General features: G+C 41.8%; 3 protein-coding genes across 4 annotated transcripts; 1 reads left to right on the forward strand and 2 right to left on the reverse strand.

The window, feature by feature from the left end:
- Positions 1-290: 290 nt before the first annotated feature.
- On the reverse strand, positions 291-3,102 carry LOC115173574 (40S ribosomal protein S18). Of its 2 annotated transcripts, none has more exons than XM_029731802.1 (6): positions 2,999-3,102; positions 2,276-2,374; positions 2,083-2,169; positions 1,865-1,966; positions 1,592-1,683; positions 291-1,014 (listed from the first exon to the last, which is right to left on the reverse strand). In XM_029731802.1, the coding sequence occupies exons 1-6, from the start codon at positions 2,999-3,001 to the stop codon at positions 939-941; spliced, it is 459 nt and encodes a 152-aa protein (XP_029587662.1). In that variant the 5' UTR covers positions 3,002-3,102; the 3' UTR covers positions 291-938. The 2 variants fall into 2 exon arrangements, with proteins under 2 accessions (XP_029587662.1, XP_029587663.1); XM_029731803.1 differs by lacking the exon at positions 2,999-3,102 and adding an exon at positions 2,912-2,932.
- A 1,288-nt stretch (positions 3,103-4,390) lies between these two features.
- Positions 4,391-15,278, forward strand: LOC115173562 (vacuolar protein sorting-associated protein 52 homolog). Its single transcript, XM_029731784.1, has 19 exons — positions 4,391-4,546; positions 5,155-5,242; positions 5,414-5,466; positions 5,627-5,702; positions 5,818-5,885; positions 6,128-6,303; positions 6,497-6,647; positions 6,781-6,881; positions 7,006-7,138; positions 7,389-7,580; positions 8,002-8,157; positions 8,337-8,455; positions 9,769-9,892; positions 9,971-10,066; positions 10,167-10,274; positions 10,583-10,648; positions 10,773-10,884; positions 13,988-14,106; positions 14,368-15,278. Exons 1-19 carry the CDS (start codon positions 4,457-4,459, stop codon positions 14,512-14,514), a joined length of 2,175 nt encoding a protein of 724 aa, XP_029587644.1. The 5' UTR covers positions 4,391-4,456; the 3' UTR covers positions 14,515-15,278.
- Positions 15,279-15,284: 6 nt separating this feature from the next.
- LOC115173570 (uncharacterized) lies at positions 15,285-19,446 on the reverse strand. The gene is made up of 6 exons (XM_029731797.1): positions 19,122-19,446; positions 17,810-17,853; positions 17,358-17,708; positions 17,005-17,274; positions 16,850-16,897; positions 15,285-16,708 (listed from the first exon to the last, which is right to left on the reverse strand). Exons 1-6 carry the CDS (start codon positions 19,148-19,150, stop codon positions 16,626-16,628), a joined length of 825 nt encoding a protein of 274 aa, XP_029587657.1. The 5' UTR covers positions 19,151-19,446; the 3' UTR covers positions 15,285-16,625.
- Positions 19,447-19,451: the final 5 nt, after the last annotated feature.

Here is a 19,451-nt window from a genome sequence, read left to right on the forward strand (position 1 = left end):
TTTTAGTATAAGGCTGTAACATAACAAAATGCAGATTAAGTCCAGGGGTCTCTATACTCTCGGAAGACACTGTTGGCAAATTCATACTTAACAAAAATATAAAACGCAACAATTTCAAAGCGTTTACTGAGTTAGTTCATATAAAAGTCAATTGAAATAAATTCATTAGGCCCTAATCTATGGATTTCACCTGACTTGGCTGCACCCCTGCCCATCGGTATAATTTTCTAAAACAAGGGTTTTATTACAGACAAAAATACAGCCCCCCCCCCCAACAAATTTGAGAGAAATACAATGTGCATTTTATTTCCGCTCATGAAAAAACTAAATGTTGCATTTATATTTAGTGTAGTAAATGAACCCCACATCTTCACTAAATTCTGTGATGTTTCATTTTGGTTGGTTGTGAGAATGACCATGTATAACACCAAGGTGGACAGTACAGCATTCCATTCACTAGGTTGCAACTGAACCTAGGACTTTGACCATCACTCCGGTCCCTTTTACAACCTTTTCAAAACTATACCACATATATGAATGAGTATACACCGCCTTTCCCATTCCTGGCCTGTCTACAGTGCCTGTGTTCAGTCCCCTCTAATTGGGGATCGATTAAGACTTGGGCACAACATTGTGTAACATTCAGATAAATTGACATACCGGACATTGTAGAATAAGAAGTTACATGAGTTCCATTCATGACATTCCCACCTTTGCTTACAGAACGTGGCCCAGGTGAGTGTAGTCTCTGTTCATAAAGTGACAAACTACCTACATGGGAGCAAAGAAAGCCAAAACTGCCACTGACCGAGGCTCTGTTCTGAATCAACTACACAACTCCAACAACCGCACCAAAACAACTCCGTATGAAGAGATGAGCAAACAGCCAAATGTGTGAACTGTGGCATTTATTGACACATGGGGAGCAGGGAGACAGTTTACTTCTTCTTGGACACACCAACGGTGCGACCACGACGACCGGTGGTCTTAGTGTGCTGGCCACGCACACGCAGACTGAAAGAGAGAGGGACAGTCAGTCGTTACAAATGTATCCAGGAAGTCAACTTGAGAAATCCCATACTAATGAGATTTAGTAGTAGGTTTGTAGGACAAAACACAGACAATTACTTGAACACGTTGACAGCAGAAGTTGACGAATGTGCGTACCATTATACCATAACATTGGTATGCCTACAATAAGCACTTACTCAAGGAACTTGTGCAATATTTTGAGTTTTACTGCAATGGACTACAAAATAAATGGGCTAATAATGCCTTCTTGATATAACATCTCAGCAGTACAGAGATCAATCAATCTAAATTTGTCCAAAAATAGGGAGTTGAGTCTTGTTCTCATTTTCTATGTGCCCTAATGAACAACCCCGGAACTAAGTAGTCTGTCCGGGAAACCAGCCCTTCAGCTGAAAAATGGGATTTCCCCCTTTTCATTAAATACAGAAAACACCCAAGCAACATAAAAATGTATAATTTGGTGGGTGCTTATTTTTGCATATCCCAAATCCTTCTGAGTGGGTTCACAGCCAGGGTCATAAAATAAACCTACATAGCTGGACATTAGAACAGCGCTTACCCCCAGAAATGCCTGAGACCACGGTGAGCCCTGATCTTCTTCAGCCTCTCAAGATCCTCTCTCAGCTTGTTGTCCAGACCGTTAGCAAGGACCTATAACACACAAACAAGGACCATTGTAAGACTGAACTCTGAGACAAATGTACGTTTAGCTTTCAGAAATAAATGACTCAATTTGTATTGACAAACCATCGACGGGACGTCAAACTTAAATAGTTAAGTTACAGTTTGGAAATGAGTCACCAGAAGTCGCAAGTATGCTGCAGTCACATACCTGGCTGTACTTGCCATCCTTTACGTCCTTCTGTCTGTTGAGGAACCAGTCAGGGATTTTGTACTGGCGAGGATTCTGCATAATTGTCACTACCCTCTCGACCTGGGGACAAATGCATGTATACGTCAACATTAGCGAGATGCCAGGTAGAAAAAGATACATACGGCTTCTCTCAACATGAAAGCTGTATGTACACAACAGCCCCATGCATTCCTCACCTCATCATCGGTTAGTTCTCCAGCCCTCTTGCTGAGGTCGATATCAGCCTTCCTCAGGACAACATGGGCATATCGTCTGCCAACACCCTGTGCAGGAAAAACACATGAAACATTACTTAGGTTCATTCCCACAATAGCCAACGGTGCGGACATCTCTACCTGGTTCTGAGAAAGACATTCTGAACAAGTCTACCTTGATTGCTGTGATGGCGAAGGCAATCTTCCTCCTACCATCAATGTTCGTGTTGAGAACACGAAGAATGTGCTGGAACTTCTCAGGAATGACCAGAGACTGCAGAGAAATAACAGAACAAACACGGTCAAGAGATTCACTTTGCTAGGTACATTGTCCTTCATTAATAATTGGTCCTTCTGCATTAATAATTTGTATTTCTACAACCAAAGCCTGGAATAAACTAGCAAACATGTAGTGTAAACATCTTGAGTTCAAATGTCAGCCTTCACATGGACTGACTTTAGATACTGTAACTCGTAAACAAGTTCTTACAAACTTTAACAAATCAGCCAACATTGACTAGCAATGCGATTACCAAAACGAGTTGACAAGGATGGCTGAAAACTGATTGGCTAATACCAACCACACAAACAAACTAGCGTGTAAAAGTGAGGGTTACTACAATCTATTTTGAAAATAAAAGACCACAACCAAAGCCTATATTGACAAAAGCTGTACTTCCATGCAGCATAGTGTCCGCGCAGAATAGGCAATTTAGCATTGGCAGTTAGCTTTTCATTTGCATCAATATATGCAACTTCAATATAATAAATACAGGCTAAAAGCTCTCAAAAACAATCTTAACAATCTTACCATCGTTGTCCAATGTACAGAATGACCCTAAAAGCGACGATGAACGCAGATATTTAGAATAATTTGGTAACCCAATTCAGCACTCACCATCTTGGAAGCAGGTTCCGTTCAAAGAGGAAATTCCAAGGCTCTCGCGAGGGGTTTTGCGTTCGTTTCGAGAGTTCACTGAGGAAGTGGTTCCATCCGCAAAACGTGTCCGTCTGGGAACAAATCAAATTGTATATATCACATGCGCCGGATACAACTGGTGTAGACTTTACAGTGAAATGCTTGCTTACGAACTTTTCCCAACGATGCAGAGTAAAAATATATATTTAAAAAAATTATATATATGTAGTAACTAACTCAAGAGGAATAAAATACACAATAATGGAGCTATATACAGGGAGTACCAGATCAATGTGCAGAGGTACGAGATACTTATGTCTATGTACATGAAGGCAGGGTAAAGTGACTAGGCATCCAGATAGATAATAATAAGAATAAAGAACAGAATAAAGCAACAGCAAATGATAAGTGTAAAAGTGTGTGTTTGTATGTTTGCAGTGGTCTATAGTACTTGAGGAAAAATACTTAAGTCGTTTTTTGGGGTATCTGTACTTTACTATTTATATTTTTGACTACTTTTACCTCACTACATTCCTAAATAAAATCATGTATTTCTTACTTCATACATTTTCCCTGACACCAAAAGAACTCGTTACATTTTGGATGCTTAGCAAGACATGAACATAGTCAAATTCACACACTTATTAATATACCATCCCTGGTCATCTCTACTGCCTCTGATCTGGTGGACACACTAAACACAAATGCTTTGTAAATTATGTCTTGAGTGTTTGAGTGTGCCCCTGGCTATCGTAAATAAAATAAAACACGAAAATTGTGCCGTCTGGTTTGCAAATTTTATAAGGAATTTGTAATGATTCATACTTTTACTTTTACTTTTGATACTTAAGTATATTTTAACAATTACATTTACTTTTGATACTTAAGTATATTTTAAACCAAATACCTTTATACTTTTACTCAAGTGGTATTTTACTGGGTTGACTTTCACTTTTCCTTGAGTCATTTTCTATTACGGTATCTTTACTTTTACTCAAGTATGACAATTGGGTACTTTATCCACCACTGTATGTTTGTTTGTGTTGTGTCGGTATGCGTGTGTGTTATGTGTGTGAGTGCGTATGTAGTGTTTGAATGAGTGAGGGATTTGTGTGGGAGTGAAAATGAAGTGTGAGTGAGTGAGTGAGTGAGTGAGTGAATGTGTATATGGTGTGTATTTGAGGTCTAGTGAGTGTGCGTAGGGTCAGTGCAAGATAGAGATACAATATTTAAAAGATAGCTTTTAAAACAATATACCAATAAATAAAATATACATTACCTTTAAGATTGTGTATATTTGTCTAATAATTATATTCAACATACATTTATTTTGCAACTAATTTCAAAATGATCTTGACTTATTGTTTTTCCTCACGTATCCCGGGGACATTGGGGAAGAGCACACTACCTTTGTAGTTTCTCTTTGGTTTGGAAGCTATGGCGGATAGAGCAGTGACTGCTGCTATGTCCGATGTAAACACAACTGTCAACTCAACGGCGAATTCCATGGCATATTTACAAGATGAGGTAACGTTAGCTAATGATTTTGGCATACCGTATATGTTTATGATAACTTGACTGTTCGACTTCTATTGCTCTCGGTGTTCATTACATTGACAACACCAGCACAACTTACGTAGCTAGCGAACTAGATCGCCTGATCTGTCCAGTTAGCCAAGCTACTGTTATCTATCTCTAACCAGCTATATTTCTGATGATTTACATTACCTGTAGTGTTTGCCGTCTTCGTCGTCGTCTGCATCATTCAGAGATGCAAGGCTAGCTAGCCAGTCACTGATTTATTGTTATTATGTTTAAAGCTATGGTCCAGGGCGTCGTTCCTGCACCAGAGCTAGTAAGTTACCTACTAAGATGACCCATACCTCAGAAGTCCCCATTGGCCCCAAGTCAGAGTAGACCAGAGCCCTAGACTTTTTAGGGGCCAGGCCTCAAGAGGTGGAAAAATATAAAACAACTGTCTAAAACCTGCAATTGAAAAGGCCTATTTAAGTAGCTAGCGAAGTCTTTACTCTTATGAATGGAGTAGCTAGCTAGCTAGCTAGCTAATTGAATTGTTATATCTTCCTTTACAAAGTACATCAAAGCCATGTCAATTTACTGTCATTCTTCAACAGATGAAGCCTGACACAGATGCCATGGCCCCTCTCAACCTGGGTGACTTGGACTTGACCACGGATGAGTTCATCTTGGATGAGGTGGACAGTAAGTCCTTCAGCATTATTGTCTTTTAGATGAAGTAATGGTCATATCATCTGGTAAAATTTGTTCTTAGCCAAATAGTAATTTAGCTAATTAGTTCAGTGTCTTGGATGAATGTAAGAACGGACCTTTATGGAGATTAAACTAGCTACTTTCCTTTACTTCACCCACCAGTTCACATACAGGCTAATCTTGAAGATGACTTGGTGAAGGAGGCACTGAAAACGGTAAGATCACGGTACCACGGCTGCACCATGCATGGTCCTGAACATCAACACATTTCAGTTTCAATTTTATTTTCGGTTAGTTTTCATTTTATAGATTGTATATAAGGCTACGTTCCATCAACGGATGGTTTCCTTTCATCTGAATCTCTGTTTCTTTCAGGGAGTTGACCTCCGGCAATACTCCAAACAAGTGGAGGATGAACTCCAACGGATTGAACAAGCTTCCATCAAAGACTGTATCCATTAATGTCTTGAATGATTGTGTGAAAGAATTAGTGCTTTATTTATGGTCATTCCTGATAGATACAGTAGTTCACCCTGATGGGTAATCTTTGACCAAGCTTGTGTCAGATATCAAGGAGAGCCAGAATATTGCCTCTCTGCACAACCAGATCACAGCCTGTGACTCCATACTGGAGGTGAGTGGATGATTTCCTCAATCAAAAGTGTATCAAGTGGCTTCAGAAGTCCATAAGTCCATTCTAAACGGATCAACATTTTTTGCATGTGCAGTTGTTTGAAAGAATGCTTTTGCAATTCCCTGGCAAAAATATGTAATGAAGCCATTGACAAATCTATTTTCTCCCCCCTTCTTTCTTGCTCTCTCTCTACTGCCCATATCTCTCTCTCTAATCCCCACCTTTCCCCTCTCCCTTTCCAGCGAATGGAGGGCATGCTGAGCGGCTTCCAGAGTGACCTCTCGTCCATCAGCAGTGAGATCCAGACTCTGCAGCAGCAGTCGGTCAGCATGAACATGCGGCTGAAGAACAGGCAGGCCGTACGCAGCCACCTCAGCCAACTGGTGGATGAGCTGGTGGTGCCCGGAGCTATGATCCAGTAAGGGAGTGTGTGTTTTAGTGTTTTATACAGATTTGTAACGATACATGTACCTGTATAGTTTTAATGGGAGAGCACATGTCATATTGATGTCTGCAACGAGAAATGTACTTGACGGTCTCTATGATGTTGTAAGTGTTCCTGCGGGTAAGCGTGTGTTCTAACTGTTCCCCACGTGTTGTCCGGTCTGCAGGGTAATCCTGGAGAGCCCGGTGACAGAGCAGGAGTTCCTTGAGCAGCTCCATGAGCTCAACAACAAGATCAACTTTGCCAAAGAGCTCAGCTTCAGGGAGACTTTGGCCTGCTCTGACATCCAGGACATTGTGGACCGCCTCAAAATCAAGGTGAAGATACAGGGAGGGAGAGAAATAGAATGGGATGGGAAGAGGAGAAGAAGATAAAAGCGAGGAATAATGGTGTGGAAGGTAACGGAGCAAAGATATTGGGTATAAAACTGGCTTTTATTTTGTTCCACAGGCTGTCACCAAGATCAGAGAATTTATCCTGCAGAAGATTTATTCCTTCAGAAAGCCCATGACCAACTATCAAATCCCTCAGAACACCCTCCTCAAGTACAGGTAATGATATAGGCTGATAACAGGCTTTAAAACCTTCCACATGTTTGGGTACCTTAAAACAGACTAAAAAGCACCACTACAATCATGTATCTACCAAAATCGTAAATGTTTCTTTGTACTTTAGGTTTTTCTATCAGTTCCTCTTGGCAAACGAAAGGACAGTGGCCAAGGAGATCAGGGATGAATATGTGGACACCATGAGTAAGATCTACTACAGTTACTTCAAGTCGTACAGCGGCAGGCTCCTCAAAGTACAGGTGAGCGAATGGCACAGGTGCTAAGGGAGTGAAGGAGTTAAAATGCCTTCTCTTGGTTGATAGGCTCAATATACAGTACCTTCATTTAGGTTGTCACTGTGAATTGTTCTGGAACAGCTTGCTGCTATAATGTACAGCAAGGGCTATGTTGTGTTTGATGGTACATTTTCAACAGTGTCGAGTATCATATCAATCAAATTAGCTGATAATATTTGAATACTGTTCGCGTAACATCTTTCTCTGTTGACAGTATGAAGAGGTGGCAGACAAAGATGACTTGATGGGAGTGGAAGACACGGCCAAGAAAGGTTTCTTCTCCAAGCCCTCCCTGAAGAGCAGGAACACCATCTTCACCCTGGGCCAGCGGGGGACCGTGCTGAGCCCTGCCGAGCTGGAGGGGCCCATCCTCATCCCCCACACTGCCCAGAGAGGGGACTGCAGGGTGAGACCACTGGCAGCGCTGTGCAACCCAAATCAGACCCTCCAAACTATGCCATGTACTACTGCTCGACAGTAACAGACATTTTGAATGAAATGAACCTACCTTTACTATAAGATGTTAAGCACTACTCTGAAATCATGTGAACATGCATAGAGTATAAGGTTGTGAGGTGAAGACACAAAGCCAACCCTAAACATCTAGATATCGTTAAGCTGTACTGCTCCAAAAGACCTGTGCTTCTCTCACTACCTTCTTGTCACCACACACACACATCTTAAAGGAATGCACAACGTTAGAACTCAGACCACAGATTGACAGTTAAACGCAATGCTTCGCAGAAAAGAATGTAGACTCCAGTTCTAATATTAACATTGATGTAGATGATCAAGTCACCCAACCAGCCTTCTTCGTCCTCTCTCAGTATCCCTATGAGACGCTGTTTCGCAGTCAGCACTACGCCCTCTTGGACAACGGCTGTCGAGAGTTCCTCTTCCTGTCTGACTTCTTCATGGTGGCTGGAAATTCTGCGCTGGACCTCTTCAACAGCGTCATGGGAAAGACGCTCAGCTTGTTCCTGGTACGATAAGACTTTTCACCAAAGCATTGCTGTAAAAGAAATGGTAAAGCCATAACACAGCGTTTTAACAGTGGAAATGTGAAATGATCATGATGATGGTCTCTTATGATATGACTAACTCTTTCACTAACGTACCTATACCCACCTTTCCCGCTCATCCTCTTTTCTTTCCCCTGCAGAAGAGCATGTCCACCTATGTGTCGGACTGCTACGACAGCATCGCCGTGTTCCTGTGTATCCACATCATCCTGCGTTTCAGAGCCATCACAAACAAGAGGACCATCCCAGCCCTGGACAAGTTAGTAGTACTCCATCAGCGCAAAAACTCCATACACTTTAAACTTGGAGCATAATGCTATAGACTTACCCTATTTCCTGCAGTATGCTATACGCTCACCGGACAGTTTATTAGGTACCCCGGTCACGAAAATGGATCGCTCCTGAAGACAGTGAGCCACGTGGCCGTGGCTTGCTATATAAAGCAGGCATACAGGAATCGAGGCATTCAGTTACTGTTTGATTGAACATTAGAATGGGCAAAACGAGTGACCTAAGCGACTTTGAGCGTGGTATGATCGTCGGTGGCAAGCGCGCCCGATCCATTATCTTAGAACTGGCTGCCCTCCTGGGCTTTTCACTCACGACAGTGTCTAGGGTTTACCGAGAATGGTGCGACAAACAAAAAATATCTAGTTAGCGGCAGTCCTGTGGACGAAAACAGCTTGTTGACGAGAGTGGTCGAAAGGGAATGGCAAGAATCGTGCAAGCTAACAGGCCACAAACATAACGGCACAGCACAACAGTGGTGTGCAGAACTGCATCCCAGAACGCACAACTCGATCCTTGTCATTGATTGGCTACTGCAGCAGACGACCACACTGGGTTCCACTCATATCAGCTAAAAACGAGAAGCAGCGGCTCCAGTGGGCACGCGATCACCAACACTGGACAATTGAGGAGTGGAAAAACATTGCCTGGTCCGACGAATCCCGGTTCGTGTTGCGTCATGCTGATGGCAGAGTCAGGATTTGGCGTAAGCAGCATCCATGGACCCATCCTGCCTGGTACAGGCTGGTGGCGGTAGTGTACTGGTGTGGGATTTTCTTCCTGGCATGTGTTAGGTCCCTTGTAGAATCCACCCCCCGAAGAATTCAAGCTGTTCTGGAGGCAAAGGGTGGTCCGACCCGGTACTAGATGGGTGTACCTAATAAACTGTCCTGTGAGTGTATATGCTATAAGTAAAGGGAAAGTCCGAATTGTTAACTTATGATACAGTAGTCTTTTTACTGTATGTACTGTAAAATGTAACGTTTTGGACCTGACATGCTAATGTAATTTGTTTCATGAAAATGGTCCTGAGTGGCTCAGTTGGTAGAGCATGGCGCTTGCAATGTCAGGGTTGTGGGTTCAATTCCCACGGGGAACCAGTACAAAAAGTATGAAAATGTATGCACTCACTACTTTACGCCATCTGCTAAACAACTAAAATGTCAAATGAAAATCACATATTGACGTCAATGGATTTGATACAGATTTGTTCAATGAAAACACACATCTTAACTCAGAATCCACCCTTGATGCTTATGTAATTGTTTCTCCATGGGTTGCCAGGTACTGGGATGCGGTGCTGGAACTGCTGTGGCCCAGGTTTGAGCTTATCCTGGAGATGAACATTCAGAGCATCCGCAACACGGATCCGCAAAAACTGGGCGTGCTGGACACCAGACCACACTATGTATGAATACACACACAGGTGTTTTATGTATCAATATCTAATAATACCAGACAATTGTTGACACCAGTTGTGTTTCAGATCACACGCAGATATGCAGAGTTCTCTTCTGCCATAGTCAGCATCAACCAGACATTCACCAGCGAGCGAACCCACACCCTCCTTGGCCAACTGCAGGTACACAACTAAACAATAGTAAAAACAGTACAACAGTATAAATAGTGGGGATCCTACAATAAGCATAAACATTTGATATAGCTAACACTGGTATTTTCAGGTTGAAGTGGAGAACTTTGTCCTGAAGATGGCTGCTGAGTTCCCTTCACGTAGGGACCAGCTCATCTTCCTCATCAACAACTATGACATGATGCTCAGTGTACTCATGGTGAGAATAACACAAGTTTAAAACCATAAACATGAACGATTCACTTATTTACCCACCTGAAACGATTCAGTCATTTACATTAAAATGTTAGTCATTTAGCAGACTCTCTTATCCAGAGTGACTTACAGGAGCAATTAGGTGCCTTGCTCAAGGGCACATCAGTAGATTTTTTTCACCCCGTCGGCTCAGGGATTCGAACCAGCGACCTTTGGGTTACTGGGTCAACGCTCTTAACCGCTAGGCTATGTCTTGTGAATATACAGAATTGAAAGATGTCATGTTTCCCTCTCTTTCTCTCCATATCATAGGAGAGGGCAGCCGATGACAGTAAAGAGGTTGAGGGCTTCCAACAGCTCCTCCAGGCCAGGAGCCAGGTAAACCTGCACAGGGATTCTGGGAAATTGAGTTTTGTCATGTGTGCCAGATTCACAGATGGTCAGTTTACTCAAAGTATTTACTCCAATGAAATGTTCCCCTCTTTCTTTCTCCTTTCATCAGGAGTTTATTGAGGAGATTCTGTCCTCTCCCTTTGGTGGCATGATAGCATTTGTGAAGGAGAGCGAGGCGCTGACGGAGAAAGGGCAGCTGGATAGACTAAAGAATGACGAAGGTGAGTATAGTGAAAAGATGCAGACCCTTTTATAATGGAATTGTTTGCCGAATGTTTTCATGATTATACAGTTGAAGTCGGAAGTTTACATACACTTAGTTTGGAGTCATTAAAACTAAAACTAGTTTTTCAACCACTCCACAAATTTCTTGTTAACAAACTATAGTTTTGGCAAGTCGGTTAGGACATCTATTTTGTGCATGACACAAGTAATTTTTCCAACAATTGTTTACAGACAAATTATTTCATTTATAATTCATTGTATCACAATTCCAGTGGGTCAGAAGTTTACATACGCTAAGTTGACTGTGCCTTTTAAACAGCTTGGAAAATTCCAGCAAATTATCTCATGCTTTAGAAGCTTCTGAAGGGCTTATTGACATCAATTGAGTAAATTGGAGGTGTACCTGTGGATGTATTTCAAAGGCCTACCTTCAAACACAGTGCCTCTTTGCTTGACATCATGGGGAAATCAAAAGAAATCAGCCAAGACCTCAGGGGGAAAAAATGGTAGAACTCCACAAGTCTGGTTCATCCTTGGGAGCAATTTCCAAACACCTGAAGGTACCACGTTCATCTGTACAAACAATAGTACGCAAGTATAAACACCATGGGACCACGCAGCCGTCATACCGCTCAGGAAGGAGAAGCGTTCTGTCTCCTAGAGATGAACGTACTTTGGTGCGAAAAGTGCAAATCAAACCCAGAACAACAGCAAAGAACCTTGTGAAGATGCTGGAGGAAACCGGTACAAAAGCATCTATATCCACAGTAGAACGAGTCCTATATTGACATAACCTGAAAGGCCGCTCAACAAGGAAGAAACCACCGCTCCAAAACCGCCATAAAAAAGCCAGACTACGGTTTGCAACTGCACGTGGGGACAAAGATTGTACTTTTTTGAGAAATGTCCTCTGGTTTTATGAAACAAAAATAGAACTGTTTGGCCATAATGACCATCGTTATGTTTGGAGGAAAAAGGAGGAGGCTTGCAAGCCGAAGAACACCATCCCAACCGTGAAGCACGGGGGTGTCAGCATCATGTTGTGGGGGTATTTTGCTGCAGGAGGGACTGGTGCGCTTCACAAAATAGATGGCATCACGAGGAAGGAAAATGATGTGGATATATTGAAGCAACATCTCAAGACATCAGTCAGGAAGTTAAAGCTTGGTCGCAAATGGCTCTTCCAAATGGACAATGACCCCAAGCATACTTCCAAAGTTGTGGCAAAATGGCTTAAGGACAAGAAAGTCAAGGTATTGGAGTGGCCATCACAAAGCCCTGACCTCAATCCTATAGAAAATTTGTGGGTAGAACTGAAAAAACGTGCGAGAAAGGAGGCCTGTAAATCTGACTCCGTTACACCAGCTCTGTCAGGAGGAATGGGCCAAAATTCACCCAACTTATTGTGGGAAGCTTGTGGAAGGCTACCTGATACGTTTGACCCAAGTTAAACAATTTATAGGCAATGCTACCAAATACTAATTGAGTGTATGTACACTTCTGACCCACTGGGAATGTGATGAAAGAAATAAAAGCTGAAATAAACCACTCTCTACTATTATTCTGACATTTCACATTCTTAAAATAAAGTGGTGATCCTAACTGACCTAAGACAGGGAATTTTGACTAGGATTAAATGTCAGGAATTGTGAAAACCTGAGTTCAAATGTATTTGACTAAGGTGTATGTAAACTTCTGACTTCAACTGTACATATAAATGGTTATGTTTGTGATAGAGATCAATTTGTTTATGCAAATGCCTGTGCATTTACCAGTGCCAAGATATCCTGTGGTGTGACACAGGGTTCAATAATTGGACCTTTTGTTATTCCTAATCTATATCATTGACTTTACTGCTGGGTCTTCTACCGTACTTCCCCTTCTCTTTGCTAATCATACCAATTGGATTTTATCACACAAGAATATTGATTCAGTAATTAATGAAACCACCTCAGGTATGGCCACATTTTCTGAATGGTTCCAGATAAATAAATCATCTTTAAATGTAAAAAAAAATCCTACTTAATTGTAAGAATAGGAAATATTGTAAAATAAGAGCCAGAATCTCAATTGGTGGGAATGAAATTGAACAAGTCACATCCAGTAGATTCCTCAGATTTATAATTGATGAAAAGTTATCCTGGAAAGATGATATTCAATTTGTCTGTAGCAAAGTACTGAAATCTGTACCAATATCTCATTTACTGTAATATTGTCTGGGACAGTGCCTCCTACCTACACAAATGACTCATAACATTTTCAAGACTAGCCACCTCCTTTAATTACCTGGCTTTACGACATTAATTTACCCCAATTATGCACTTTCATCTACAAATACTCATACCTCCCAGACAGTTTACCAAAACCCTTCATTGGATTCTTCCAGGTTCATACTGAAATCCATCTATATAACACAAGACACTGCGATAACCTTCAGCCTCCCCATTGCCGCACCTCACATAGTACATTCTCTATCAGATACAGAGGTACCATACTCTGGAATTCTTATCTTCACATTGCCAAAGCATCATCATTCCTCAATAACTTCAAGTGACGACTGGGGGTCCGCCTGATGAACCAAACTACCCAATAACCCCCTCTATGTAGCCTAACTCTCACACTCACATGCGCACGCACACACACACACGTTTATTTGTATACTGAGTATATCATGTTATAATTATAATTATGCTTTGTTTAAGTGATTGAACACTTTTTTTTTTTTACTTACATTTGTGATGTGGTTTTCATATCAGCCCTTTTGGGCTTCCAACCTCATCTGCACACTCTTTTTTTTTTACCAGTTTTTATCGGTACTGTTTTGTCTTTCACTTCTTTTATTTGGTGCGAATAAATGAAACCTAAGACTGTGCCCGTTTCCTCGGTAACCTTCTCTTTACTTCTACTTTTCCTCTTGTCCTGACTCATTGTTTATTTACCTCTACTGTTTGGACCTTTTGTTTCTACTCTCCTGTGACACAGCTTGTTGTTTGACTTTCCACCATAACAATTGTCTTACATTTCTCCCACACCTTTTCACACCCATGCCTCCCATCTCGAAACGTATATTTCTTTCTTTCTTTCTTTCCTTCCTCTCAGTCCGGATCACCCAGCTGATCAGGGGTTTCTCCAGCACATGGAAACAGTCTGTGGAGGCTCTGAGTCAGGACGTCATGAGGTCCTTCACCAACTTCAAGAACGGCACTGGCATCATTCAGGTACTGCCCTCTGCTTTCTCTAACGGATGCACTGACCGAAAACACGTTCCAAACCAGTAATATGATTGTATGTAATTAAAGGCTATATAGAACGTTTGCCCCTAGGGGTGCTCTTGAGCCAAAAGGGGTCCCTTAAATCGACAGAAATATGTAAAAAATATATATATATTTAGGCAACCGTGAGCCACGGGCTGTTGTTGTTTTTTTTCTTTCTCTGAAGCTTATTATTCAACTTTAGACTGCTGTCCTCCTATCCTCCAGGGGGCGCTCACTCAGCTGATCCAGTACTACCATGGCTTCCACAAGGTACTGTCCCAGCCCACCTTTCGCAGCCTGGCCGTGCGCTCTGAGCTCATCAACCTGCACCACCTCATGGTCGAAGTCAAGAAACACAAGCCCAACTTCTAACTGGACACTCCAAGAGTAGACTGAGGAATGATGTGATGGATTAAATGAAGGAGCTCAAAATCTGACATGGCCCGATTGGAAACAAGTGAAAGAGTATATCCCTTTGCTCGTGACATCACTCCACTGATTTAAAGACTGTATTGCCCGTGGGAACCTGTCGTTTGTGATTTTACCAATGTCAATGGGTAAGGTGTTGTGTAATAGTGCTACCTTTTCTTTCACGGGTGCTGGGTTCCTTGTTTTTTCGGGATGGGATAAAGAGACAGAAATAGGATGAGGGAAGGTTCAGTGGTTATTGGGATTGACAGGAGAGATTATAGAAATCAAAGGCTGTCAGAAGAAACGGGGTAGATGGTCTATTCCATTCAGGGGTGCACAACTCGAGTTGCGCTTGTTTTGGCTTTCGTCTTATCACATAATTTAACAATTCCTGGTTCATGCGTGAACTCACCTGGTTTCCCAAGTATAATTCAGGCGGGTTTAAATGGCAAGGGCAAAAACCACCAAACACTGCGGCCCTCAGACCTGTGCACCCCTAGTTTATTATGAGTTTGAGAGGGAGGAGCAGGAAAGGGGAGGGATTGGCATCTCCTGGGCCCCTGTTGTGTTCTGATGTGTATACTGTAACTCTAGATGATAACATATTGGAATGTATTAATTTAAGTGTAATATACTCGCAAGGCTGTAAAGGACCATCACATGGCTGTCATTTTCAATGCTTTATTTAACATAAATTAAGATTACATTGCTGTAAAGGACCATCACATGGCTGTCATTTTCAATGCTTTATTTAACATAAATTAAGATTACATTGCTGTTATAAAATTCAACACCAAAATAACTCACACTTTCATTTGATTATATACTTTTTTTGTGTATATAATGCTAATACAATGTTGGTTCCATGGCTGTGCCCTTGCCCAGTCATGTGAAATCCCTAGATTAGGGCCTAATGAATTGATTTCAATTGATTGATTTCCTAATATGAACTATAAATCAGTAAAATCGTTTATGGTTGCGTTTATATTTTTGTTCAGCGTATATATTACTATCATAGGAGTAATAGAATATTTACAAACACTGAACTTCCAAACTAAACATGGTGCTCTCAGGTTATTTGTACAAATCAAACCCATTAACGCTAGAATCCTTAAATGAAACAATAACAAAGCAGCCATCTGCCTGTGTTTTGGTAAAAAGGTAAAAGGATGAACCTGGAGAAATGTAACCACTCAAATCCATAGACAGAGCTATGGAGCCAAGGACTGACCAGCCATGATATCAACATTACAGGTTTAACATTTGCATTCTTTACTAACATCGGAGCAAAACAAGCATGTATTTGGGGTTCTGATATATACGTTGCATTCTTCAAGAATGAATGGGTATATCATTCATTTAGCAACTAAGGATTACAGCTTTAATGATGTGGAGTGAAGAAACAAAGTTTTAGGATGATTTAAAGAGAATGAGTTCATTTCAACTTTTAAATTGTTACTGAATTGGATTGACCCAAACTCTGTAGAACGAGAACTCAATGTGACAGTAGCAGAGAGGAAAAAGGGGCATCACCCTGAACACAATTGGCCGGGTTTTACGCACCCAGATTAAACCTAGTCCTGGACAAACAACCACTTTCAAAAGAGATTCTCCGTTGAGCATGCTTTTTAGTCAAGGACTAGAATTAAACTGCATCCAGGAAACTGGCTCAACCATCTTTCATTTGAGCTTAAAGGTGCACTGGAACTCACTGCCCAGACTACAACCAACATTGTATTAGCCTTTGTTATATTTAACTCTTGCTTTGCGAGGGGTAAGCACTACGCCACTGATTGGCTTACATGGCCCATGGGTGTCACAGACTCTACATGTTGAATTGGGAAGATGACCACGGCACACAACCAACCACACAGCAGGTGGTCCCTAACAACATACCAAGGTGACCACATGCGATAGAATGACCACATGCTGCTTTCAGACAACCATCGGCCCAGTATGTCTTCCCTCTATGCCTATAGACCAAAAATCACTTTCAATGGATGAAAGCGCTTTTTAGTATAGGGTTTTGTTTATTTGGTTCTGGGAAACTAGCCCAAAAGGTTTAAACCTTGTTAGAGGAGCTGTTGAATCAGAGGACTGATCAGTAGGACAAAAACAATGAGCAGAGAGGAGGACCCGTAAACAGTCGATTTACCTAGAGAGACGGAGAAGATGGAGAGAACATGTTCAAAATGTACTATTATTGTCCATCAGTCTTCTACAGTGTCATGAACTTGGTATACTTGCCTTGAATAAGTCATCTCAATGATTTATTTAATTTACTTCCGTCTCTTACCAACAGGTTTGTCCTGGATGTGGATCATCTTTTGAGTTTTAGCAACTTCTGTGGGATACAAAATGTTAAATGTTAGCAGCGGCTGCACGTGTTTACAGATACATCACAAAAAATAAGCAACGTTTACGCATTAGCATTTGAGGCCATTTTATTACCTTCCACTTCGAGTTTCACAGTGCTCACTGAAAGCCCATGGGAATCCAACACTTTATAAGTCCCAGAGTTGTCCATCCTTAACCCTCTGAGGACCACCACCCCTTCAGCCTCCTCAAGACGACCCCTGGTGACCTTCTCGTCACCCCTCATCCACAGGACCTTCCACTCTGTGCTGTTCCTCCCTTGGAAGACCACTCTCATGGCCTGGGGAGTGTGGAGCTTCAGGACCAGGTCTTCACCCATGCCCATTGACAGCTTGGACTTATGGTCTGGAGAGAATAAGGAGAGATGAGGCTAGCTAAATAAAACACAACTATTTCAGCTCAGGTCTGACCTGTAGATCTACCCTTACCATAGACTGAGAGTTGGACACTCTGGATGAACACCCGCCTTTTCGTCCTTGTCCTGTCAACCACCATGAAGCTCTCGTAAAGCCCCACATCCCCAAACTGCACGTCGCGCAAGATCAGAGAGCAGTCGCCCTCCCAAAGCTTTTCCTCAGGTACCTCCAGCCGCCCCTCAAACTCGCTGGCCTGCCACCGTTGCTCCCCGTTTTGCTCAAACACGAGCGCATTGGGTGTCTGCCATAGGACGTGGCAAACTGGGAAGTTGTCTAGCTGGGACTTCCATTTGCAAGGAAGGATGGCTTGGCTTCCAACAGGGGAAGAGATGGAGACAGGGCCAGAGGGTAGGGAGGAGGAGGCTGTAGGAGAGAGATGGAACAAATGTCTAGAAAATCATATGAATTTTTGTTATGTTATTATGTACTCTATCCACAAGTTGTAATTGTTCATTTATACTCACCAACACAGCCCACAATCCACAGACAATGAAGATGTATAACATGTCTAAAAAAAAGAAACGAAAGAGGAAGCAGGATAAGAGGATTTCATGAAATAAAAAAAATATATACAGTACCAGTACCATGCAATTGTGTTCACTGTCCGTAGCTTATTTCTATCCATACCATAACCCCACTACCATGGGGCACTCTGTTCACAATGTTGACATCAGAAAACCGCTCGCCCACACCATACACCTGGGCTGCGGTTGTGATTTCGGTCAGACGTACTGCCAAATTCTCGAAAACAACGTTTTTGGTAGAGAAATGTAAATAAAATTCTCAGGCAGCAGCTCTGGTGGACATTGCACGCTCCCAAAACACTTGAGACATCCGTGGCATTGCGTTGTGTGACAAAACTGCGGTCTTTTATTGTCCTCAGCAAAATGTGCAATTGTGTAATGATCATGCTCACTAACAGGGATGTAAACAAATTTGTGCACAACATTTGAGAGAAATAAGCTTTTTGTGCATATGAAACATTTCTGGGATCTTTTATTCAGCTCATAAAACATGGGACCAACACTGTCAGCAGCATATCTGTAGACACCTCCGCCACAATTTCATTTATGAAATGGGGGGTGAAAAACATGCTATTCTCATGCTTAAATTCAAGGTCAGAATAGCATGGAGAGAAAAGTGCATAAAAAGGGAATTATGTTCCATTTATGCGTGCATAACTCGGGTCGAAATTCACCCCTTGATGCACAGCCATATCATTATATCGTTATATTATTATATAATATCATTATGCAAAAACTGTTGTTAAACAAAAGCCACAATTAGAAAAAAACGAAATATGTTTTACTTTCATATACTGCAAAATGATCTCAAATATTTGTAAAGTTTAAACCTCACTAGCATATTTGGCACTTGGTGTGAAATGAGTTTCGTTTTGCCTCCTGTAGGCGTTTCCAAAAGAGAACGATATAGTTTCAATTGCGTCTCTGTTGAGACTGGCTGTGAGCCCTGCTCTGAAAACGAAACTAGATGAATATTGCGGTGCTAAGGAACCATCCATCTCATCTAGTAAACAAACTTGTCCACACATGATGACATCCACCAAGAAATGCATACATCTCCTCGTTTAAATTAGTTGCACGACGTGAGCGCATAGCCTAGCGCAGCACAGTGAAGAAGAATAGTCAAGCAGTTAAACAGTATCAATCAGCCTGCAGATACAAATGCAATTTTTTTGTTTATTTCACTCTAAGAATTCTTTAGATTATTTGCTAAATAATATGCAAATTAAAATGAAATACGTGTGTCTCTTACCGGTCTCGGTCTATGCCATGCATTTTCATTGTAACAGACTAGCTAGTTGGTTGACTCCTAGAACTTCCAAGTTGTGAGCCTGAGCAGCGGCAGGAAGCAAGGCAATGCAAGCCCCAGCCGCGTCATCTGAGCTACCAGAAACGAAACCTATGGAAAAAATAGATGTATTAATTACAGAGTATTTCCATTTTAAGTATGGGGAACTTCGCAGGAAACACAACCTAAGTCAAAGCAAGCTACATTGTCCAAACCCGCAGCTCAGCCTCAGACGCAAACAATGTCAAATGTGGTGGTCTTTCTCGGGTACATAAGCATTTCCCCATTCAATCC

Source organism: Salmo trutta, chromosome 34, assembly GCF_901001165.1.
Source record: "Salmo trutta chromosome 34, fSalTru1.1, whole genome shotgun sequence".
In the NCBI taxonomy this organism is placed as follows: domain Eukaryota; kingdom Metazoa; phylum Chordata; class Actinopteri; order Salmoniformes; family Salmonidae; genus Salmo; species Salmo trutta.